General features: G+C 39.3%; 2 protein-coding genes across 9 annotated transcripts in view; one reads left to right on the top strand and one right to left on the bottom strand.

The window, feature by feature from the left end:
- Window positions 1–8,124, top strand: part of WDFY3 (WD repeat and FYVE domain containing 3) — a 266,644-nt gene extending 258,520 nt beyond the window's left edge. For all 6 annotated transcript variants that reach the window (XM_079921132.1, XM_079921131.1, XM_079921129.1 and 3 more), the window contains one exon: window positions 2,503–8,124. In XM_079921132.1, the coding sequence (XP_079777258.1) occupies window positions 2,503–2,626 (124 nt within the window). In that variant the 3' untranslated portion in view covers window positions 2,627–8,124. The remainder of the gene's footprint in view (window positions 1–2,502) is intronic.
- An 11,095-nt stretch (window positions 8,125–19,219) lies between these two features.
- The window catches only part of CDS1 (CDP-diacylglycerol synthase 1), a 68,541-nt gene continuing 62,388 nt past the window's right edge, over window positions 19,220–25,372 (bottom strand). For all 3 annotated transcript variants that reach the window (XM_079919188.1, XM_079919189.1, XM_079919190.1), the window contains one exon: window positions 19,220–22,262. In XM_079919188.1, coding sequence (XP_079775314.1) covers window positions 22,133–22,262 — 130 coding nt within the window. In that variant the 3' untranslated portion in view covers window positions 19,220–22,132. The remainder of the gene's footprint in view (window positions 22,263–25,372) is intronic.

Genomic DNA, 25,372 nt, shown 5'->3' with positions numbered 1-25,372 from the left:
GTTTTGTTTTTCTTTTTTCTTTTTTTTTTGCTAATATGTGCAAAGCACCTGGTATTTATTTTTATTTTTTTATTATTATTTTTTTAATTTATTCTTGGCTGCATTGGGTCTTCGTTGCTATGCACGGGCTTTCTGTAGTTGTGGCAAGCTGGGGCTACTCTTTGTTGCGGTTCGCGGGCTTCTAATTGCGGTGGCTTCTTTTGTTGCAGAGCACCGGCTCGAGGCACGCAGGGTTCAGTAGTTGTGGCACTCGGGCTGCTCAGTAGTTGTGGCTCTCGGGCGCTAGAGCACAGGCTCAGTAGTTGTGGCGCACACTGGCTTAGTTGCCCTACAGCATGTGGGATCTTCCCGGACCAGGGCTCGAACCCATGTCCCCCGCATTGGCAGGCAGATCCTTAACCACTGCGCCACCAGGGAAGTCCTCAAAGTTTTGTTTTTCATGTTGAGGTCTTTAGGTCCAAATCCATTTGGAATTTATTTGAGAGTATGACATGGGGTGGGGATCACTTATATTTCCCCAGTATGAAGAGTCAGCTGTCCCATCACCATTGATTTGGATACCTTCTCTGTTATACCCTGGGGTCCCACATATGCATGTACAGTCCTTTCCATGGCAGACAACAGAAAAGATCCCATGGGCAGTACCCTCTAATGCTTATATTGCCTTACTAGAGAGATGCTTTCACAGAAAACGCAAATTATATCATTGCTTCTGAGTTAGTTATTGAGGGGCATTGGCTTATTGGAAAGGGGGTGGCCTTGGGTTTACACTGACAAATGCTCCCTGGGCTGCTGTCCATTGTGCCATCTCAGGCACGTTACTAACCTCTCTGAGCTTCAGTTTCTTCATCTGTAAAATGTGGATAATTACACCTGCCCAATAGAGGTGTTGAGAGAATTAAATGAAATCGTGTATGAGTTTTGTAAAGCACCAGGTGCAAAGTCTGGTGATATAGGTGTTCAGTAAGAAGTGTTATTATAATTATTAATTTTTTTCAGACTAATGTCTTCCTTTTCTCCTGGGAATTCTTATTCAAGATGAAGCAGCAGAATGTTGCTGCCAGCCGTTTCTTATAGGAATTTCTATGAGGCTGGCAGAGGATTCTGTCTTGCGGTCCTGTGCTTTGAGACACCCACTCTGTAAAGCCTAGTGATCTGATAATTTCTTTTTTTTTTTAATGTTTATTTAGTTAGTTAGTTATTTGATTGCACCGGGTCTTAATTGTGGCAGGCAGGCTCCTTAGTTGCAGCACGTGGGCTCCTTAGTTGCAGCTCACCACCTCCTTAGTTGTGGCATGCAAGCTCCTAGTTGCAGCATGCATATGGGATCTAGTTCCCTGACCAGGGATTGAACCAGGGCCCCCTGCTTCGGGAGCACAGAGTCTTAACCACTGTGCCACCAGGGAAGTCCCCAATCTAATAATTTCTGATAGCACCTCCATTTGCATGCTGGCACACATCTGTTCTTTATAGAGTTTAATTTGTAAAGTACTGTTTAAATGTAGGTAATTCTTTAAATTAGCTATTGCTCTCAAATGTGGGAGGGAGGCTTTATTTGAAAAACAAACCAAACAAGTGATTGATTATGACAGAGCAGGCACAGCAGGAATGCTGTCCAGGAGGGCGTAGCTCTACCGTGATCTTTGTGCCCTTCTGTTGCTGAGGGAGCTTGCCAGCCTTCATTCTTGAGGGTCTCCTCAAAGTCCAGTTCCTTAAACCCCCTAGGCTGCTTGCACTTCATGTATTCTCTGGCTACTTTTACTGGTCTAATGGAAGAAATAAAACTGTTTCAGTCTTATGAAGAGCCAAGGTCAAAGTGATGAAGTGCCACACCCAAGGTCATACCCTGCCTTAGGCTGGGAATAGGAGTGCTTTCTATGAAGGACTCTGACATCGCTAAGTATAGTCCACTTCAGGGAATTCTGTCAAGATAAACAGAAAATGAGAAAATTTGGGCCAGACAGAAAAGCCAAACTACCTGTTTAAGAAATGACTGAGGAGTGAACCAAAGTGTTTAAAAGCCCAAAGGAAGTTGATAGTGACCAAAGTGTCTTTTGAAATGGGTGGTAAGTCCTCTCTTGCCAAGAGAAAAAAGGCTCCAAGTAAAGACATTGGCATACTGCCCAAGTTTATAGGGCATGAGGAAGAATGCATTTCCATCCTGCACAGGAAGAGTAGCCTCATAGATGTTCACTTCCTTGGCTTCATCCTGTAGAAAAATCTTTTTTTTTTTTTTTTTAAATTCTCTGCAGTCAAATAAATGGCTTGCCTTGGTTTAATGTTACTTTTTTTCATAGAATGACACAAATAATACAGCACTCATTTTGGTCCTTGGTCAAACCACATGACCCAAACCAGTATGGCTCTGGGCATTCTTCTGGCCCCGTACAGTCTTGGGTGTTATACCGCAAGCTGTCCATTCAGATTTTAAATTCGTGTTTCTGAGCCCAGTGATCAAACATGGAGAAGACCCATAACTACCTCATTTTGCCTTTCCTTTAGGTGCAGCCGATTTCAGTCAGAAATCAAACGCTTGAAAATCTCATCCCCGGTACGTGTTTGTCAGAACTGTTATTACAATTTACAGCATGAGAGAGGTTCAGAAGATGGGCCTCGAAATTGCTGAAGATTCAACAAGCCGATTGGAGACCACGGTCTGTAGACCCCCTTCCCTATTCCCCTGTCACAACTCGCAGCTCGGAAGGCATCAAAACAGTCTCCGTTTACACATCTCTTCATACCACGTGTTTGAAGTGTGGGATTCAAAGGGAACATTGAATAAACGGGTGTAGAGTACAGTCATGGGGCAGACACTATTCAGGTGAACAGCACAAGAAGAATACAAGGTGGTTCCTAGGAGCAACATTTCAATATCCGATTCTCCCTTAACAATAGCTGTCTCCAAGAGAAAATCCTCATGTATTAACTGCCCTTTTCTTGCGTCTCATTTTTGTAGAGCTCCTCATCCTTATTTGGAAAAACCAACGACTACAAAAAAAAAAAAAAAAAAAAAGGCTTTTAGAAAATAGTTGTAAATCTGACTTCTTTGCAAGTAACTGTGTATATTGTAAATAGGTACAAAGGCCTTTTTTCTAAATAAGGACTTAACTGCCTGTAACATGAGACTTCAAACTAAACCACTAACTCAATGAAATACGTATGGTTTGTCTGACATTGCTTACCAATTAATTATAAATATGTTTTATTTTTTAATCCTCAGAGACGTTATCTGTGGTCTTTCCGCCCCCCCCCCCTTTCAAACCCAGCCCATGTGCCTGATGTCATTTCTTTCAAGTTGCCCGCAGTATCTCCACTTAACCTAAGCTAGTAACCAAAACAGTGTCATGTGGACCTTCTTTAGGAAACAGTGTGGGAGAATAAGAGTCTGGTCATGAGATACCCTGGAAATCTTTGGGCATGTCATACGTGGCTACATCTCACACGTGGCTACGCACCACCTCAGTGTTGTTCTAATGTCATAAGGCCCCTTGTAAACTTCTCTTTGGACTGCCCTTTGGTCATAGCGTCCCCTCTTAGCACTACATAGCGGTGGTCGGGCAATCGACGCAGTGCAGGAAACAGCCCTGCCTCAGCTAATGGAAACATATTTGCATGTAACCCACTTTAACTTCTCCTGCATAGAACATAAGAGGTATGTGTCTTTGGTGACACTAATGTTCTACTATAGCTTATTTTCAAAAAAGGGTTAAAAAAAGAAGTGTACAGAATTAACATATAAACCTTGTTGTAAAACTGAATCATGTCAGAACTGCTTATAATTAACCTTTACCATTTAATGCCATCTACCTGAAAACAGTGAGATTTATACTGTATCAATGTCTATTTTTTTGTTTTTGCTATGAATATAATTACAGTATTTTAATATTTAGTTATTTAATTTGTTCTAGTTGGATACAGAACACACAAATCCAGGGAGACTAAAGCTGGTGGGGGCTAAGAGATTAGTTTACAGAAAAAAAGCTTTGGTGGTGGGATTTTTTTAAATGTGTGTTATGTACATATATAAATATATATATATAAAACAAATGAAACAATTAATCTAGATTTTAACATTTTCAGATATTTAGTGATAATATTACGAACAATTCTAAAAGCCCTGTGATTTGGAAAATGTAGAAGCATTTATGGCCCAAGAAAGGAAGGAGAGGCCTTCACACCTCATGGAGTTATCATATGAAGGACAGCGGCTTTGGCTTTCCCGATTTTTCATCTTTAGGCCCTGGTGACAGGCACACTTATGCACTAAAATGCACATATATGCACATGCATTCAAAAATAGGCATTGGTACAATAGTAATCTTGTACCTAATGGGCTGAAACCAGCTTAAGAACAAATTTGTTCTTCCTGATAACTAGGTCTCCAAGAGAAAATATAAAGGCTGCTTTAGTGCCTTATGCTTACTAAATTTAAACCTTTATTTACCTAGGTTTGAGCCTACAGTCTATTTATGATTACATATCAAAATTGATTAAAACACTTCCATTTCTAAAAGTTCAAATATACTTGTTAATAAAAGGATTATTGGCATTAATACTTTAACTTGAAGAAAAGTTGTGTTCTGTTTTCCTTTCTGTGTCTCACTCCTCCCCACCTTCCTCTTCCCCCCTCACCTTCTTTCTTCAATTCTAATAAATAATGCTGGATGTTCAACAGTTGCAGGACTTGTGCTCTCACATAATCATGGGCTTTGCCCCTGTCCGGCCCTAGAGATGAGTTGTAGCAGTGTTATTCTACACTTTTTAAAAGAGGCGTCCTCCTTGTGTCCACAAACCATGTTTACCCCAAACCCAATGGCAGAGATGTTCTTTAAAGACTTGAATATATGAATGTCTGTATGTAGCTATTTAAAGGTTATTCCTCTATGTGATATGAAGTTATATGGGATGAACACTTTTAAACTTTCCAACACAACTTCCATAACTAGAAGGTGGAAACCAAAACCCTCATGATAGTATTTCCTCTGGCAGCTGGTGCTGTGGGCAACTGTTTTGTTCAGTGGGTTTCTTTTCTTTTTGCTTTTAATGTAGAAATCACTAATCACTCACACATACAAGTACACTCACGTAAACTAATCGTTCCTCTGAATGTCCTTCTTTGTTCCATGTAAATTTGTTTACCAACATATATTCTCAGCATGTACATCCACCTTTGTGTGGTCCATATTCTTTCTCTGAGAGTACCTCACAGGGCTTCTGCCTGATCTTTGTAGTTTGTCCATCCATCCATCCATCCATGTCCTCTAACATTCGTGTGTATTGTGCAACTGTAATGTCATGCTTTTGAAGAGAAGAATAGCTGCCCCTAGCAGCCATCCATCTGAATGATAGCAAAACACTCTAGATAAGTTATTTTGCACTTTCTTATGTATAAAGTTGGTAGAAACTTATTTTTCCTTTGTATCATTTAAATACATTTTGTTTTGGTAAATGAACTGTGTATAAAATATTTATGCCATTAAAACTGTTTTTAGAAAGTATTTTTAATTTCAGCAAGTTTGGTTACTTGTTGCATGACTATTAACACAGCTGACTTTTTGTGTCAGTGCAATGTATATTTTTTTGTCCTGTTATTAACTTGTAAGCCCTAGTAATGGCCAATTATTTGTACAGCAACAGAAGTAAATTGAAGATACTGGCTAAGACTGGATTGATTGTGGACTTTTGTACTATATTGCAGAATCCAATATCTGTTCTTTGGTGGTTATGTAAAAGGCCTGAAGAATTACTATCTAGTGTGCAATCTGTGATAACTGAATGTTCATTGTATATCTGTCTCTGATGCAAAAAGGTAGAGTAACACAATTACAATACATGATTAAATGCAATAGTCCAGATACTTTTTTTTTTTCATTTCAAATAAATACCTACTATCTACCACCACCCCTTCTCACCCCCCTCCCAAAAAAAAAGAAAAGAAAAAGGAAAGTTTTTAAGCCAGCTCTTCAGGGGAGGAAAAACAAACAAAACAAAACTGAGGTCTAATAAAACTTTGTGTAGTTCTTTTCTAGTTGTGAATATATCTTTCAGAAGTGCCTGCTTAAAGTCTCTGCTTGCAGAGTTGTTGGCTGCTAGGGTCTGGTTCCAGTTCTAGTGCGATCCATCTTTAAAAACCAGGCTTTCTGCATCCTGAGCTTCCCAGTTGTGCTGGACTCCTGGGGCTGTGTGCACAGCCGCAGGGAGAGGCAAGTGGCTTCTGGGAGACACAACCCTCAGACTTGAATGGACCTGTGGAAAAGGACTGCATCGCATGGTTTGGGCTCCTTTTCCCTGAGCCTATTCTCTACCCATCATATTGTGGAAAGTAAGCAGTAATAAATTATACATCTAACTGTCTATTTCCCGCCCCTGCCATATTCACATCAGGAATACTCTGGTGTCCTGCCCCCCCTTTCTGGAAGCACAGTGCCCCACTGTCATTAGCTAGATAATTTGCCATTTCAGTCTTTGAGAGTGTTAGCAACTTACATCCGTTTTTATAGTTACTCACTTATTTGGTTTGAAAATTGACTTCCCAGAACAGGAGAATGTAGAAAACAATTTTTAAGTTTATTTAGGGTGCTTTAGTGATTTTTCTTCTTTCTAAAGATACTAACAAAATTCCCAGTTCATTTTAAGTATGATCAGCAGAGTTCCACATTTGAGGATATTGTGCTTATTACAAATTCCACCCCAGTGCAACTCCACTTCAGAGGCAGAAGATAGAGAATGCTAACAACTTCTATGACAGTAGATATTTCTTCAAAAATAACTCAGTGGTAAGAGAGAAAACCTAGGGCAGTTCTCATTGTTTTAATGCAATACTACTCATAATTCTAATGACCTCAAGAAGAGTTGCTATCAAATACGGGCTTGCAAAAATTCTTTTCAGGGTTTAAATGTGCAAATGATCTTCAGTGAGTCCCTTTTCTGCCATTTGCTTCTCATCTTTAATAAAATTTCCTCTTCAGCCCTCATTTTGGCCCTTTTGGAGTGTTGAAGAAGCAGTCCAATGGAATTGGCTTAGCACTAGCTTAGCCTTTTTTGTCTTATCAATATTCTCATTTTCTCCCACCCATTGCAAAGCTCCTTTTTATTTATTTATTGTTCCTGTTGACTTTTGCTAGAAATGGCACCAAACCAAGCTACCACACTCAGAGATAGCATGGTGTTGGGAGAGCCCTGGCACAGTAATTCAGAGATGGAGCCTGCAGCTCTCCCCAGCTTGTGGACTTCCGAAGCCCCTCATGTGATCCCTCTTGGTGCACCAGGTTTCCTGTGTCAACACTGACCCTGAGAATGGGATGAGACTAAAGTAATGCTTTTTCAACTTTCTGGTCTTAAGACCTTTTGATCCTTAAAAACTTGAGGCCTCCAACCATTTTTGTTTATAGGGGCTGCATCTATAAGTAGTCATTGTATTAGAGATCAAAACTGAGATCTTAAAAATAATTTATTTAGAAGTAGCAATGATGAAACTATTATGCAATAACATCAATTACGTGTTTATATGAAAAAAAACTTTTCCAAATAAACAAAAAATATTAGTGAAGAGAGTGGAATGGTTTTACGATTTTGCAAATCTCTTTTATGTCTGGCTTAATTGAACACAGGTGGATTCTCATATCTGCTCCTACATTCAGTCTCTTGTGATTCTTCGTTTTGGTTGAAGCATATGAGGAAAATCCAGTCTCACACAGGTATGTGGTTAAAAGGGGGCGGGGAGAAGGATATTTTAATACCTTATGCAGGTCATTGTTTCTGAATAGCTTTCAGTTTCTTAAAGATTGATCACTATGTGGCATTTGAAACTACATCAGTGAACTTTTTATACTCTACTACTTTAAACTCCATTAGTCTGTCTGGTACATTGAATCTATCTTTTACCAATATGTAATTTTTTTTTTTTTTTTTTTTTTTTTTTTTTTTTTTTTGCGGTACGCGGGCCTCTCACTGTTGTGGCCTCTCCCGTTGCGGAGCACAGGCTCCGGACGCGCAGGCTCAGCGGCCATGGCTCACGGGCCCAGCCGCTCCGCGGCATGTGGGATCTTCCCGGACCGGGGCACGAACCCGCGTCCCCTGCATCGGCAGGCGGACTCTCAACCACTGCGCCACCAGGGAAGCCCCACCAATATGTAATTTTATAGCACCCATTGGCCATTTAGCACTACATCATTACTACTACTACAGTGTGTGTACATCTTCCAAGACGTTTTATTCTGTAATACATCAAAAAAATCACATCATACATAATATCAGAATATCTCCAGCAGTCTCAGAAAATTCTAAGTCAAACAGTTGTGGATATCACAGGTTTTTCAAAATTAGAATTTTTGATTAAAACCTAACATTTTTTCATTGGCACCAGTCACTGTTTGCTGTTTTCTTTGAAGCAATAGTCTCACTCTGTTAATTTCAAGAATATTTCTGTCAAAGAACCGTGGTTTGTCAGCTGTTCTTTCAGGGCGAAAAGATGTGCTGTGAGAAAAGCAGCAGGCCAGCCGCAACTCAATTGCACAAGTACTTCGAGACAAACATTGTACTTAAGGATGCAGACGCCTTGTGGGTACCTCTCATTTTGTGTCACATAACTTAAGGTTCAAGGTTTAATAAAAGTAGTAATTTTACTGCTTCTCCAAGGACATGCTTAAGCGAAACAGAGCCTTCTTTCTACTGGGAGTGCTTGATGATGACTAGTAGTAGTTTGGTGCCACTGCCTGATTTCATGCTTGGATTCCAGCAGTTTTACTCACTGTTGCTGTTGCACCTGAGTTCTGTACAAATATCAATGCAGTAAAAAAGGCAAACAACATTTCAATATTATTATGAAAATAGTCTTCATCTTGTAGACCCCATGAAAGGATCTTCAGGACTCCCAGGGGTCTGGGACTCCCAGACTTTGAGAAGCAGTGGTCCAAGGAGAAGATACGTGAGATGATCCCTAAATTGTAAAGCGGCAGGTCTGAATCTCATCAGGGAACAGTGTTCCTAATCATAGACCCAGGGCTTTCAGCGGGGCTCCTGTTGAAACCTGCCAAGTGCAAGACCAGGCCCTGCCTCACTGGGCTCGCCACTGGGGCCATGGCCATCTGCTGGAATACTGCCTCCCCAGCCCAAAGCACACAGGGACCAAGAGTGCATCTCTGAAGTGCTGGAGTTTCTAAGAAGGTCTTTTTATAGTAACATTCTTCTAGTCAAGACTCCAAATTTTTGATAATGTAAAAAAAAAAAAACTGTAATCCTTTGATACTGGATACTGTTCTACCTAATATGGTGCACTGATCAGGAGATTGATGACCAAGAGTCAGTCTGGGATTTAAGTTCTCGTTCTACCACTTACTGTGTGATATTAGGCCACTTCTCCACATCTGAGCTTCCTCATAAGTAAATTTTGTATTATGATACCTGCCTCCAGACAATTGTTACAAAGATTAAATCAGGTAATATATGTAGGACATGTAGTGCTTGACCAGATGTTCTCAATATATTGTAGCATTAATTTAGAAATATGAACATGAAGTGGTGCACTAGAACATTTCCTAAAGCCTAAATATTTAAATCCACTGATGGGGAGTTTGTCTTCAGTCAGGTACACAGCAGGCAGAATGTTAGCCTGGAAAGAGCCCTGGGAAATCATGCCGCCCAAACCCTCATTTAGCACAAGAGGAAAGGGACTCAGATGTTTTGACATTCCCAAAGCCCTGTTGCTTGTTAAGTTTAACTCCCTGCTCTACCCCTAAACTTCGGACTCTCAGGCCAATGATCTTTAGAAACAGCTTCCAGGTCTTTTTTTTTTTTTTTTGTAGGAGTGGGGACTACAATGAAAATGTACTTAGGATATCATTTCCCTACCATCCTGCCCTGCTTTATCATGAAGATAAAGGGTTGGAACTTCAACCTTGGCCTTCAACTGCAGTATTACACTTCCTGCTCAACAAAGACAAAGGAAAGTTGCAAGCTGCATTCCAGAACAGAGGACCATTAAAGGAAAACAAATCCTTCTTGATCTTGCTCTGAAGCACTGCTGTCCATTTCAAACAAAAGTTATATCCTAAAAACACTTTCTGTTCATAAAAGCCAGACACTCCTTTGCAAACTGATTTAGACAGAAATAAACCAGGGAGCAAAGGTCAACCTAAGGAGCCTGGCTGTAAACTTAAGGATCATTACAGTCTGGCCCTGCGGGCTGATTCTGCTAAGAGGAAGGAACACAGACAGACTCCAGCAATGTTATCGAGTATGCTTGTGGCTCAAGTTTGGATCCACCCACGTAGATTTATTTTCCCTTCTCTTAAGGTAGCAATTTACATGTCCTTGATGATACATATTACACTGAGCCTTGAGGATAATATAAAAATGACATAACTACCCTGTTCAAGAACTGTCTAGCCTATAAACCAGGGGCTTGCCTTCATGTAGGTATAGTATCTGTAACTGAATTTTCAGCAAGTCTATTACATTTCTCACCGTGTCTAATTCAGTAAGAAGGACACTGTCATCACAACTGGTTTTCTTAGCTCTGTGATCTTCATTTTCATATCATTGTATTTTTATATCATCTCATCTTTGATCCTTTATTGAATTCATATATGTTTTCAGTAAGTTACATAATACAAAGGCTTTCCAGAAAATTCTCTTCTTTTAGGGTTGTTTTCCCTCCAGACTGGGTTCTTGGTCATGTGTGAATACTTTCCTGCCTTCTTACCTGCCTGCCTTTGTTTTGTGTTGGTGTCATAGCATTAATTTGCATATTCCTCCTTTTAAATGTGGATACTCCAACCCAGACTTTGCATTTGCTGACATAAAGTGTGAGTGAATTCATCCTTAGTTTGGGGCTGGCTGTGGGCTTCTTTTTTTTATTAGTCTTTATTGGAGTATAGTTGATTGACAATGTTGTGTTAGTTTCTGCTGTACAGCAAAGTGAATATTTTTCTACCTCTGCCTTTGCCGCTATGGTCCATTCTCAACTCAGCAGCCAGGCAAGCCCACTAAGATACCTGATCCTGTCAGTCCCTGCTTAAAACCCTGCAGGTCTCCTCACCTCCTCCCCTCTTTCACTCTGCTAGTCTGCTCGAATACTTGCCACGCCTGCGCCCGCACCCGCCCCCCCCCCCCCGCCCCACCGTAACCTCTGCCTTGTGGCTCCTAACCCAGCTGTGCTCCCCCAACCCCTCACCCGTTTCAGTCATGTCTCAATGGTCACCTTCTAAGGGAAGCCTTCCCTGACCACCCTGCAGTATTGAGCCACCCATCCCTCAGCGCTGCCCATCAGATAGCAAGGATGGGAGACTGAACAAGCTGTGGGGTCCCCAGTGGCAGAGTCAACTGGCATCCCTTTCCCACCCCTCCCCAGACCCGAAACACCTTCCTCTGTAGATCCTACCATTACAGATTCTCTAGTCAGATTTTTAAACAACTATATTGAGATATAATTAACATACTGTAAAATTCATCAAAGTATGCAACTTAATGGGTTTAGTATCTTTACAGTTGTGCAACTATCACTATCGTCTAATTTCAGAACATTTTCATCACACCAAAGGAAACCTCACACCTTTTGCCGTCACTCCCCATTCTCTCTTTCCCCACCCCCTGGCAGCCACTAATCTACCCTCTGTCTATAGATTTGCCTATTCTGGACATTTTGTATAATGGAATTGTGTAATATGTGGTCTTTAGGAACTATCTCATTTCAGTGAACATAGTAGTTTGGAGATTCATTCATATTGTAGCATGTATCAGAACTTCCTTCCTTTGTATTGCCAAGTACTTTAGTCCATTGTGTGGATATACCACATTTTATTTATCCATTTCCCACTTGATGGACATTTAGTTTGCTTCTACTTTCTTACTATTGTAGGTAATGCTGTTGTAAACATTCATGTACAGGTTTTTGTGTGGATGGGCATTTTCATTTCTCTTGGGTATATACCAAAGACTGGAATTGCTGGATCATATGGTAAATCTTTAGCATGTTGAGGAACCATCAAACTGTTTTACATTCACTCCAGCAATGCGTCCAACTGGTTTTTATTCTCAGGGAACAGCACCAACCAACCCTCACTCCTTTCTCGGTCACCTACAAGCCCTCTTTAAAATGTTTCTTTGATTTAGAGACAGGCCACTTTTGAATATACTCTCAAGAAGGTATCTGTTAAGAAAGTAGCTGACGGCAACAGCCTGCACTAGCACCCTGGGAATGATGAGATAGAACTTCAAGGAGAAACAGATGGATACACTATCATAGTTGGAGACCTCAACACCTCACTATCAGAAATGGACAGAGGCAGCAGACAGAAATTCAGTACAGACATAGTTGAACTCAACAGCACCGTCAATCAACTGGATAAAATTGACACCCATATACACCCAACAACAGCAGAATACACATTCTTCTCAAGCTCCCATGCAATTCACCAAAATAGACCACATTCTGGGCCATAAAATACATCTTAATTTAAAAGGAATGAAATCATATAATGTCCGCTCTCAGACCACAAAGGAATTAAACTAGAAATCCCCAAATATATGGAGATTAAACACCACACTTCTAAATAACACATCAGCCAAAGAAGAAATCTCAAAAGAAATTTTAAAATATTTTGAGCTAAATGAAAACGCAACTTACCAAAATTTGTAAGTGAAAGTAGTGCATAGAGGGAGATTTATACCATTGAATGCATGTATTAGAGAAGACAAAAAATCAATAACCTAAGGTTTCACCTTAGGAAACCAGGAAAAGAAGAGCAAATTAAATCCAAAGTAAGCAGAAGAAGAGAAATGATATGAATTAGATCAGAAATTAGTGAAATTGAAAATAGGAAATCAATACCAAAAAATCAGTGAAACCAAAATCTGGCTCTTTGAAAATACCAATAAAAATCAATAAGCCTCTAGCCAGTCTACCTTAAAAGAAAAAAAGGAGAAAGAGAGGAAGAAGGAGGGAAGACACCAATTACTGATATTAGAAAAGAAATAGAGGCCATCACTGCAGATCCTGTGAAATTAAAAAGATAATAAAGCAACACTGTGAACAACTCTATGCCCACAAATTTGATAACCTAGATGAAATGGACCAATTCCTTGAAAGGCACAAATTGCCAAAGCTCACACAAGAAGAAATTGTCTGAATAGGCGTATATCTATCAAAGAAATAATAACCTTCTAAAACAGAAAACAACAGGCCCAGGTGGGTTCACTGGTGAATTCTACCAAACAAGGAGAAATTACACCAATTCTCTACAATCTTATTCAGAGGACAGAAGCAGAGGGAATACTTCCTAACTCATTCTATGAGGCTAGCATTACCCTAGTACCAAAACCAGACAAAGACATTATAAGAAAACTACAGACCAATCTCTCATGAACATAGGTGCAAAATCCTCAACAAAATATTAGCAAATCAAATCCAACAATGTATAAAAAGAATTATGTACCATAACCAAGTGAGATTTATTTCAAGTGTTCAAGACTGGTTCACCATTTGAAAATCAATTAATGTAATCCATCACATCATTTAGCTGAAAAAGAAAAATCACATGGTCATATCATATGCAAAAATAAAAAAGCATTTGACAAAATCCAACTCATTCATGATAAAAAAAAAAAACTCTCAGTAAAATAGGAATAGAAGGAGAACCACCTCAACTTGATAAAGGCTATCTTTAAAAATACTACAGCTAACATTGTACTCAATGGTGAGAAACTCAAAGCTTTATCACTAAAATCAGCTACAAAGCAAGGATGTCTCACTGCTCCTCAACATCATACTGGAAGTTCTACCTAATGCAATAAGACACAAAAAAGAAATAAGTATACAGCAGGGAACATGACTGTTTTTGTTGGCAGATGACAGGATCGTATGTAGAAAACCCCCCAAAAACTTGATCAAAAACTCCTAGAACTAATAAGCAATTATAGGAAGTTTGCAGATTATAAGGGTAGTATAAAACAGTCAATCACTTTCCTATATACCAGCAATGAACAAGTGAAATTTGAAATTAAAAACACAATTCCATTTACATTAGCAACCCCCAAAATAAAATACTTAGGTATAGGGACTTCTCTGGCAGTCCAGTGCTTAAGACTGCACTTCCACCACAGGGGGTTTGATCCCTGTTTGGGGAACTAAGATCCTGCATGCTGTGCAGCCAAAAGAAAACTAGTTTATTGCTAAAAATGCTAACCATCACCTGAGCCTTCAGTGAGCTGCAATCTTTTTGCTGCTGGAGGATCTTGCCTCAGTGTTGATGCTGCTGACTGATCAGGGTGGTGGTTGCTGAGGTTGGGGTGGCTGAGGCAATTTCTTAAAATAATGATGATTTTGCCCCATTGATGATTGACTTTTCCTTTCATAATCGATTTCTCTGTAGCATGCAATGCTGTTTGATAGCACTTTACCCTTAGCAGAATTTCTTTCAAAATTAGAGTCAGTCCTCTCACACCCTGCTGCTGCTTTATGAATCGCTTTATGTAACATTCTAAATCCTTTGTGTCTTCACATCTTCACCGGGAGTAGATTCTATCTCAAGGAACCACTTCTCATCCATAAGAAGCAACTCGTCATCCATTAGTTTGATATTTATAACAAATATAATAATGAAAAAGTTTAAAATATCACGAGAATTACCAATTTGTGATACAGAGACTCCAAGTGAACAAATGCTGTTGGAAAAATAGCTCCAATAGCTCCAACCCTTGCTCAATGCAGGGCTGTCACTAAACCTCAATCTGTAAAAAAAAAAAAAAACACAAAATCTGCAAAGTGCAATAAAATGAGGTGTGTCTGTATATGAAATCAAAGAATAAATAAATGGAGAGAGAGATTCCATGTTCATGGATAGGAAAACTCAATATTGTCAAGATATCACTTCTTCCCTACTTGATCTGTAGATTCAATGCAATCCCAATCAAAATCCCAAGTTATTTTGTGGCTATCAGTGAACTGATTCTAAAGTTCATATGGAGAGGCAAAAGACCTAGAATACCAGGACAATACTGTAGGAAAACTAACTTAGAGGACCGACACTACCTGACCTCAAGACTTACCATAAAGCTACAATCATCAAGACAGTGTGGTATTGGTGAAAGAACAGAGAAATAGATCGATGGAACAGAATACAGAGCCCAGAAATGGAAGCACATAAATACAGTCAACAGATCTTTGACAAAGGAACAAAGCCTACACAATGGAGCAAAGATAGTCTTTTAACAAATGGTACTGGAACAACTGGTCATCCACATGCAAAAAAATGAATCTAGTCACAGACCTTACACCTTTTAGAAAAATTAACTCAAGATGGTTCATAAACCTAAATGTAAAATGCAAAATTATAAAACTAGAATTTAACAGAAAACCTAGATAACCTTGGGTATGGCAGTGATTTACAACATTAAAATTGTTGGTACATCATGGTTACAACATCAAAGGCACAATCCATGAAAGAAAGAATTGGTAAAGCAGACTTCATTAAAAGTAAAAACTTTTGTCCTGCAAAACATACTGTCAAGAGAAGGAGAAGACAAGCCACAGATTAGTAGAAAATATTTGCAAAAGACAAATGTGATGAAGGACTGTTATCTAAAATATACCATGAACACTTAAAACTCAACAGTAAGAAAATAACCTGATTTTAAAATGGGCTGAAGACATTAACAGACACCTCACCAAAGAAGATATACGGATAGCAAATAAGCATATGAAAAGATGCTCCACACCATATGTCATCAGGGAAATGCAAGTTAAAACATTACATTATGTATAAAATGACCAAAATCCAGAACACTGACAGAACCAAATGCTGACAAGGGTGTGGAACAATAGGAACCCTCATTCATTGATGGTGAGAATGCAAAATGGTACAGCCACTTTGGAAGACAGTTTGGTGGTTTCTGACAAAACTGAACATATTCTTACCATGTGATCAAGCAACCACAATTCTTGGTATTTACCCAAAGGAGTTGAAAAATTATGTCCGTCAAAAAACCTGCACACTGGTCTTCCCTGGTGGCGCAGTGGTCAAGAGTCTGCCTGCCGATGCAGGGGACACGGGTTCGTGCCCTGGTCCGGGAAGATCCCACATGCCGCGGAGCGGCTGGGCCGTGAGCCATGGCCGCTGAGCCTGCGCGTCCGGAGCCTGTGCTCCGCAACGGGAGAGGCCAAAACAGTGAGAAACACGCGTACCGCAAAAATAAATAAATAAATAAATAAATAAATAAATAAATAAAACCTGCACACTGATGTTGACAGCAGCGTTATTCATTTTTGCCAAAACTTGGAAGCAAGCAAGATTCCTTCAGTAGGTGAATGGGTAAATAACTATGGTACATCCAGACAATGGAATATCATTTAGCACTAAAAAGAAATGAGTTAAAGCCATGAAAAGACATGGAAGAATCTTAAATGCATATTACTAAGTGAAAGAAGCCAATCTGAAAAGGCTGCATACTGTATGATTCTAACTGTATGACATTCTGGAAAAGGCAAAACAATGGAGACGGTAAAAAGATCAGGGGTTGGGGGTGTGTAGGAGGAATGAATAGGGGAAGCACAGAGGATTTTTAGGGCAGTGAAAATCCTCTGTATGGAACGATAGTGATGGGTACATGTCATACATTTCTCCAAATCCAAAGAATGTACACTACCAAGAATGAGCCATAATGTGAACTATGCACTTTGGGTGACTTTGATGTGTCACTGTAGGTTTATCAGTTGTAAGAAACGTACCATTCTGGTTGGGGATACTGACAGTGGGAGAGGCTCTGCATGTGGTAGGCAGGGCTGGAGGGTGGGGCAGAGCAGAGGGTATATGGGCAATCTCTGTACCTTCCCCCCAGTTTCCCCATGAACCTTAAACTGCTCTAAATTGTCTTAAGAATGAAGGAAAAAAGAAAAAAGCCACAGCCTTGGAGAAAATATTTGTTGTCATATATCTGATAAGGGATTTATATTCCAGGATATATAACGATGTCTTACAACTTAAGAAAAAACATCAAATGTAAAAATGTGCAAAGATATGAACATTTTATCAAAGAAGGTATACAAGTGGCACATGAAAAGATGCTCAATACCAATAGCCATTGGGGAAATGCAAACTAAAACCACCTTGGACACCAGCTAGAAAGGCTATCTTTAAAAAGACAAAGCTGAGTTTTGGTGAGGATGTAAGGAAACTGGAACCTTGTACACTGCAGTAGGAATGTAAGATTGTATAGCCACTTTGGACAGTTTGGCCATTTCTTTAAAAGTTAAACATAAACTTACTATACGGCCCAGGAATTCCACCCTAGAAATCTGACAGAAATGCAGACATGCCCACACGACATGTCCACAAGTATTTACAGCAGCATTTCTCATAAGAACCAAAAATTGGAAATAACCCAAATAATCAACAGGAAAATGGGTCATCAAAATACGGTATTAATAAAACAGAACAAAGTACTGATACATGCAAAAATATTATGCCAGACACAGAACACTACATAGTGTATGATTCTATTTACACGCAATGTCCAGAAAAGGCAAATTTATAGAGACAGAAAGCAAATCAGTGGTTGCCTAAAGCTGGGGGTTGGAGTGACGATTAACTGCAAATGGGCATCAGGGAATTTTTTGGAGTGATGGAAATATTCTCAAATCAGAGGTGGTAATAGTTGCACAGTGTTATGGTACATAAACTATATCTCAATAAAGCTATTGAAAAAAAACAGAATTGCTAATGATTCAAATGTGTCTATCTTACCTGTACTAGCTGAAGCTTCTGGTTCCTTCACAAAGTTTTGAGATTTATTAAAACTGATCAAAAATATACTTATTACTCAAGAATGTTCTCCAAACTTATCACTTTTCTAAGTCCTGTCTAAAGTTTGACAATGAACCTTCTTGAAAACCACCTGGATCCATTAAACTCAAGCTGGACACACAGTGGAAAAGGAGAGTCTAAGAGCTTAAACCCCAAATCCATAACCTGTCGTCCTGTAAGTTTGACAGAGCAGTTTGACATTTCATTCTCTCCCCAAGAGGACATCTTTGGGCAGGCTGTCCCTCAATGATTTTCTCTCTCTGGGAAACAAGGCTGCTTTACCGCCCATGTCCGTTGTACACATTAGAGGACCAGACTGTATTCTCTCAGCTCATTTTGGAAACTCAATTTGCCATCAACAGATAACATTCCGTTTATCGGCCCTTACTAAATGACTCTCCTTGTTATCTGATGATTCTAAAACCTTCTCCCCTTCTGTGCAGGAAGACAATGGAATTAAGGTAGGACAGGCTTTTGATTTTGGTTAAATTGTCTAGATCTGCTTTTATTTGCAGCCACTACACGCAGATTCCCAAATAGAGCCCCCCTCCGCCCAAGGAGTGAATTGTAAGCTCTTAAGTTTCAGGAGCCAGTGGCAAGATCTGGCTGTGGACTTTCTGTAGGACAGACAGCTCCTCCATGGAGGTCAGAATGATGGTGTCCATTCAAGGAACACTTACATTAACACTACCTAAATCAGATGTGACCAGAGACGTGCTTACCTTTCTGTTCGGTCCTATCAAACTGTCTCTTCCCAGTGGAGACGGACAACAGGAAAGGAGCAGATAGGAAGAAGGAAGGAACTCAGGATCAACTCCTCTATGTTGAACACAAAGGCACATTCATATGAGTTTTCACTTAACCCTTAAAACAACCCTAGGAACTAAGAATAATGAAGCCTGTCTTAGAACCACACAAAATTGAAAACTGGGATGAGTGTGGAGGGGCTGTCCAAGAGACACAAATGGGAATGTACACAGTTGGGTCTTCAGACCCCAAACCTTTCATTTGTTCAGAAGCTTGAGGGCCTAGGGAGTTGCCGGCATTGAGCCAGAACACAGTGGCCATCAAAACAGACGCCTCTCACTGTCCAAGTAGCTTAAAGCTCTAGTGGTGACTGGATCAAAGATTCACAAAAATAAATACGTAATTATAAACTAAAAAGTACCCTAGAAATTCGGTGCTCTTTCAATTAAGAGGACATCACCTCTAGACAAACACACATGTTCAGTGATCACCAGAACTTATTTATTCCCAGCCCTGAAGATGTCACTGTAGGTATCGGTGATGAAATATACACAGCATACAGTATTTCTGTATTTGTCATTTTGTAAACACTAGTTGAATGAATGTTTCCTCTCCAAAGAGAAAATGGCACAACAGAGTCAAAATGTGATTTGTTTCAGTTTTATTTTCCTATCTCAGTTTCAGTAAAAGGTTCAGCGAACTGATTGACACATATCAAAAGCTATCTCCCACCCATATACAGTATACACTGTTTCCACTTTTTCTTTTCCCCTGAACAAGGTGGTACTATCTTTGTTCAAACCAAATTACAAATGAAGAGATACTATAAAAGAGAATAAAACAGTGGTGTGTGCGTGTGTGTGGGTGTGGTCTTTTTATTCTCAGACAGTAAAATGTATACCCACCACCACAAGGGGAAAAGCACTGAGGAAACATTTGTACTAAGCAGTTAGTACCATTAGAGTACCTCTCCAAACAGCAAATTTGGAACAATTAGCCATTACTGTAAAGGAAGTTCCTAGTCTTTCATTTTTCTGCCATCACATTGCTACACTGGAATATAAACCCTCTTCAGAGTGCAAATATAAAAATGATCAAAGTCAGGGTTTTATGGCAATCTTAGCTAAAGTATATTTTTTTATTTCCTTTTTTTCTTTTTTTTTTTTGCGGTACACGGGCCTCTCACTGTTGTGGCCTCTTCCGTTGCGGAGCACAGGCTCCAGACGCGCAGGCTCAGCGGCCATGGCTCACGGGCCCAGCCGCTCCGCGGCATGTGGGATCTTCCCGGACCGGGGCACGAACCCGTGTCCCCTGCATCGGCAGGCGGACTCTCAACCACTGCGCCACCAGGGAAGCCCTAAAGTATATTCTTGATAAAATATATTCTATTTTAATATACATGCTATAAAAGTACACTAAAAACGTCAACCTTTAGAGTGTTGTTAAAATTAAGAATTTACTTTTTTACATATAGAATAATATACATCATCCAACTCTAAATGTATTTGAGGATAGCTATTACTGTGACCCCAAATATTTCTAGCTTCATATTTTGTTTACCATAATATTGATTTTATAATACGTATTCAGTAATGTGCTCATAATTCTGTTTTGCAGTGCCTCACTCATCACTTTAAAGAAAAATGCAGAGGGAACTGCATATCTCCAAGTTCTTACGGTGCAATTCACCATGTTTTCAACATAAGTTCCTATTACAAAATTTTAATTTTATTTTTTAAATTTTGGTAAGTAAATTCTTTTATGATCTACATTTGGAGCTTTTAATGCAGCAAGTAAAAATGAGCAATGTTGAAAATTAACTTAAAGGTAGCCTGATTTTAAAAATAATCACTTCCTTCTGTAATAATACCTCCAATGCCAATTCTAAATTTTTATGGAATAGTGTGAAATAATGCTGACTGCACACATCCAGTGGCGATGAATTGACTGAGTGCATGCCACGCCAAGAAATGAGACTCTTGGGACTGACTTTAACTATATCCACCATAATCCTGTAGTACACATGATGAGGCTGCTAGTTATAGATGACATCTGTGGAACCCAGGCATATCTGCAATTTTTTTTTTTTTGAGTAATAGAACAGAAATATAAAAGAATTAAAATTTGTTTCTGATTTAAACAAAAATATTTACTCTTTTCATTAGCAAAACATTCTTTAAAATATATCTATTTTTCCTCTGAACATTTAGCCAAGGAGCACTAGGCAATTTTTGAAGGTTTCAGTGCTGACTGTACAATACAATAAATACAGCTGTAGAGAGCACACAGCAACAATAGCTTATTTACATCCACTGAGAAGAAATTTATTCTCATCTGGTTACAGTGTCCAGTCCCCCAAAGGAAAGGTTTGGCATTCGTGTGCTTTTTGTTCTTGGTGGGAATCACTTCTGCTTGATTTTCATTGTTGAAAGAAAAAAAAAAAAATCAGCTGATGGCCTCAGATTTTCTGACATGATGTGAAAGAAGAATGTGATAAAAATTAGCTGCTACCATGGAGTTAGTCTGGGAATGGGTTTCCAGGCAGATCTCGCTTCTTCCCAGGTGAGGGTCCAGTGGGCTTCACGGGAACCAAGAGGTAGGTGCCTAGGACCCAGGTGTGCTGAGCCGCATCCAGGGACGGGTCACTCTGGCTCAGCTGAGCACCCCCTTCTCTGCCTCATTCACCACCCCTACTCACTACCCTATGTACTGATGCTCGTGGCTACAGAACTTATGGAAACCAGTTCACAGGGAAACAAAAGTGGAGAACTCAACCAAGAGGTGGGCTATGCATGTGTCATCATCCAGTGCTGCCTCCTGAGCTACTGTCTGTTGTGATCATGGGTGGAGGATGGGAACATATGTTCTTCATAGCAGAATTCTCCTGTGTTTCTCTTGAAAGTTTTTGAGAAGGTTATGTTTTTCCAGACAATTCAATCAAAGTAGAGTCTGATGTCTGCTCTTTCTGGCAAACCAATAATGGTAGAAATTTCAGCCTCTCTCTTGAATTTCAAACTCACCTAAAAGTGGAATGTTTTTCGCTGGCAAATGATTACTTACTTCTTTGAAAAGTGGACAGTCTTTCTTTTTTGGATCCAACTCAGCCCTTCAGAAAATACTTCAGACTGAAAGAGGAGGAAGTAGAGGAGAACTAACTTCCTATCGTGCCTTACATAAAACATTTTGCTGAAATGAAGAGCCACTCCGACTACAAAAGTAAATATTTGTGCAAAGGGCACTTTGCCAGGTGCAATCTCAAGACATCCTCAATTTACTCATAGTGTTGTGACTCTTTAAAACACAAGTCTTTTAAGTGATGAAACCTAGCAAGTAATGGGAAGGAAGTTAACATCAGAAAATACACTTAGAAAAAGTACAGGATATTTTGCCTGGCATTTGCTACTTATTTCATAACTTAGATCAAGTAAGTGTTAAATATTCACAGTAATTTCAGAGAAGAAACATTCATGTCTGTAAAACTTCAATCTATTGCATTTTCGACACTTTTCTGTACAATTACAAAATGTCATCTGTCGGTGCTTTCCTGTAGAATTCTTTACTGTCAGTCCTTCCCTCTCCAGATCCAGTTATACCTTCAAGGTGGGCTGTAGGATTCCCTTCTCAATGAGATGAGTCTTCAGCGTTTTGTATATATTTAACTGCTGTTCTGGTTGAAGCACCAACAACTGCTGTAGCACTTTGCTGGGATTTGGACCCCTGATAACAGAGCAGAAAAGACAAAGTTCACACTATTATTTTAAGAGAGCTAAAGGAAGCATATACTTGTAATTTAAAATAAACCATGCATTTAAGTGCAGAGGATCAATCTTTACAGAATCGGAACAGCTCTTGATCAGAGCCCACTTTAATGCCCAACGTTAGTGTCAAAGGGAGAAAAAAAAAAAACCCTAGAACTATCTGCATTGAGAGGCATACAGTCTAGATGTGGGAAGAATGTGCAAACACAGAAGACAGGAACACGAGGCAATTTAGGGAGTGCAGATCTAAGTTCCACAAAAATCTGCAAAAAGGCAAATCCTGAGATTGGACAAGACACGGAAACCATTCTGTAAAAAAAAGGACCATTCCTGATGAGGATAAACTAAAAGAGAACATGAAGACATAATTTAAGTCTTTAGCTTCAAAGAAACGTCAGACAGGGAAGGTACCCTGTTGAAGAAATACCATCGGGGAACACTTCCCGAGCCCAGCCCTGAAGCCCCCACCTGGGATCTACAATGGGAACAACAGCCTTTTTTCAAAGAAGGTCTTAGGTAAACCCCAATATAGGAAACAAAATAAAAGCGGATCTCCTTTAGCAGGTGGAGAGCCCTGCCCGTCTTGCCCAGCATCCCCACTGGGGAGGAAATAAGCCCAGGCATTGTTAAGTAAAGTATCCACTGGGCAGTGACACTGCTCTCCAACAGGTATCATACCAGCCTGTGCAGGGGCCTCTCCCTGGGTGGCTCCTTCTGGGGAAGCTCCTCCAACATCCCCATGCCAGCCCTTCTCTCTGCACCTTCTGATGGTGCACTCTGGGTCAGAAAAGACCCCAACCAGGATTCCCACCCTCCAGAGACACCATGACAGTAAGGGGATTGCAATTTCCTATCTTTGCACACTAGAACTCAACCCATTTATAAGCTGGAGATCACTTGTGTTTCTGCACTTACACTGCTAAAGTGCTATTTTGTTAAATTCAGAATGAACCTAATTCAAACTGTGATGTAGATGTATTGTTCTTTGCAATTTCTACAATCCACTTGAATAGGAAAAGCAGAGTGGGCTTACATTTTGTGGAGAGGGATTAGGGAAATCCAATGAGAAAAAGCAAGATGGAGAATGGCACAGAATTCTGAGAAAGACATCTACATGGGTAATTAAATTTATGACTTATTGCACAATAGCACGGATTAGCTGTCCCATGGGTCACCTTTGTACACGTGGCTCAACTCATTTGCCAGAAACTGAAGCCATATGTCTCTCGCAGCTACAGTCTACTCAAGTCAGGACACAACTTGCCTTACGTTTCTTCAAAAGATTCAGCAACTTCCTAACATAAACCCAGAGTAGGGCCCACAGAGAAAAGGAATGCTATTCTAGCAACTTCAGCTAAATGCAAAATTGTCAGCAGGGGCTTCCAGCTAGTTGCACTCTGGCTCTAGCACTGTATTTCTAATCGTCTAAATGTGTACTTTCAAATGGAGGACAACATGGCTCAGCACAACTTTTCCCTACTGAGAGAACAGCAGATCAAAAAAAAAAAAAAAAGTATGAGTTAATGCTCTAAAAGCTGCCATCTTCTGCAGATAAAGAGTTCTAAGGATTTAAAGCCACTAATTACTAATACTCAAATATATCAGTAAATAAATCATATGCAAATGGATTAAATACTCCAATTAAAAAGACAAAGATTGTCAGCTGGGTTATAAAAAAAAGAAAATCCTTGTGAGAAGAAAAGAGTGAAACACACTTTAAATATAAGGAAAAAGGCACACAAAAAATAAAAGGATAGACAAAGAAATATTATGCAAACACAATTAAGAAGAAGGCTGATGTAGCTATACTTATATTCAACAAAATAAGCTTTAAACAAGTAGTATATAAAGATGGGCATTATAGAATGATACTAAGAGTGATTCAACAGTGAGACACGAGTTCTAAATGTGTGGACACCTAATACAACCTCAACGTATATAAAGCAAAAACTGGGAGATTCTGACAAAGCTCTCTTCGTAACTGATACAGAACAAGCAGATGGAAAAACAAACCAAAAAATTCAGTACAGAAGATTTAGCTAAACTTCACCCAGTTGACTTACAACACTAATCCTGAAACTGCACAATGCATATTTGATTCATGTGTACATACAATGTATATCTGAGTAGACAATGTGCCTGGGCACAAAGGAAGTCATGACAAATATTAATACTGAAGTAATAAAGAGTATGTTTTCTGACCACAGTGGAATTAAAGCAAAAATCAAAAAAGGAAGGAGAATGAGAAAATCTCCATTTCTTTGGAAGCAAATCAATATACTTCTAATATACTTCTAAATAATCCCATGTCAAAGAAGATATAGAACTGGAAATCAGAAAATATTTGTATCTGAAAAATGAAACTACACATATAACATGTGGGATGAGAATACTTGAAAGTACTTAAAAAGAGCACTCAAAAAGCAGTAGTTAAGAGGAAATATATAATGTTAGATAAATATATTACACAAGAAAGCTGAAAATCAGTAATCTAAGCTTTATCTCAAGAAGCTTGAGAAGGAACAGAAAATTGAACCTAAAGAAAGATAAAGGATGCAAAACCAGAAATATAGATCAATGGAACAGGATAGAAAGCCCAGAAGTAAACCCACACGCCTATGGTCAATTAATCTGTGACAAAGGAGGCAAGAATATACAATGGAGAAAAGACAGTCTCTTCAATAAGTGGTGCTGGGAAAACTGGACAGCTACATGTAAAAGAATGAAATTAGAACATTCTCTAACACTATACATACACAAAAATAAACTCAAAATGGATCAAAGACCTAAATATAAGGCCGAACACTATAAAACTCTGAGCGGAAAACATAGGGAGAACACTCTTTGACATAAATTGCAGCAATATCTTTTGGGATCCACCTCCTAGAGTACTGAAAATAAAAACAAAAATAAATAAACAAATGAGACCTAATTAAACTTAAAAGCTTTTCCACAGAAAAAGGAAACCACAAACAAAACGAAAAGACATCCCACAGAATGGGAGAAAATATTTGCAAATGAAGAGACTAACAAGGGATTAATCTCCAAAATATACAAACAACTCATGCA

This window comes from Stenella coeruleoalba, assembly GCF_951394435.1.
Source record: "Stenella coeruleoalba genome assembly, chromosome: 4".
Classification (NCBI taxonomy): domain Eukaryota; kingdom Metazoa; phylum Chordata; class Mammalia; order Artiodactyla; family Delphinidae; genus Stenella; species Stenella coeruleoalba.
The sequence above is the reverse complement of the archived record's forward strand: the minus strand, read 5'-3'. Positions and strand labels throughout refer to the sequence as shown.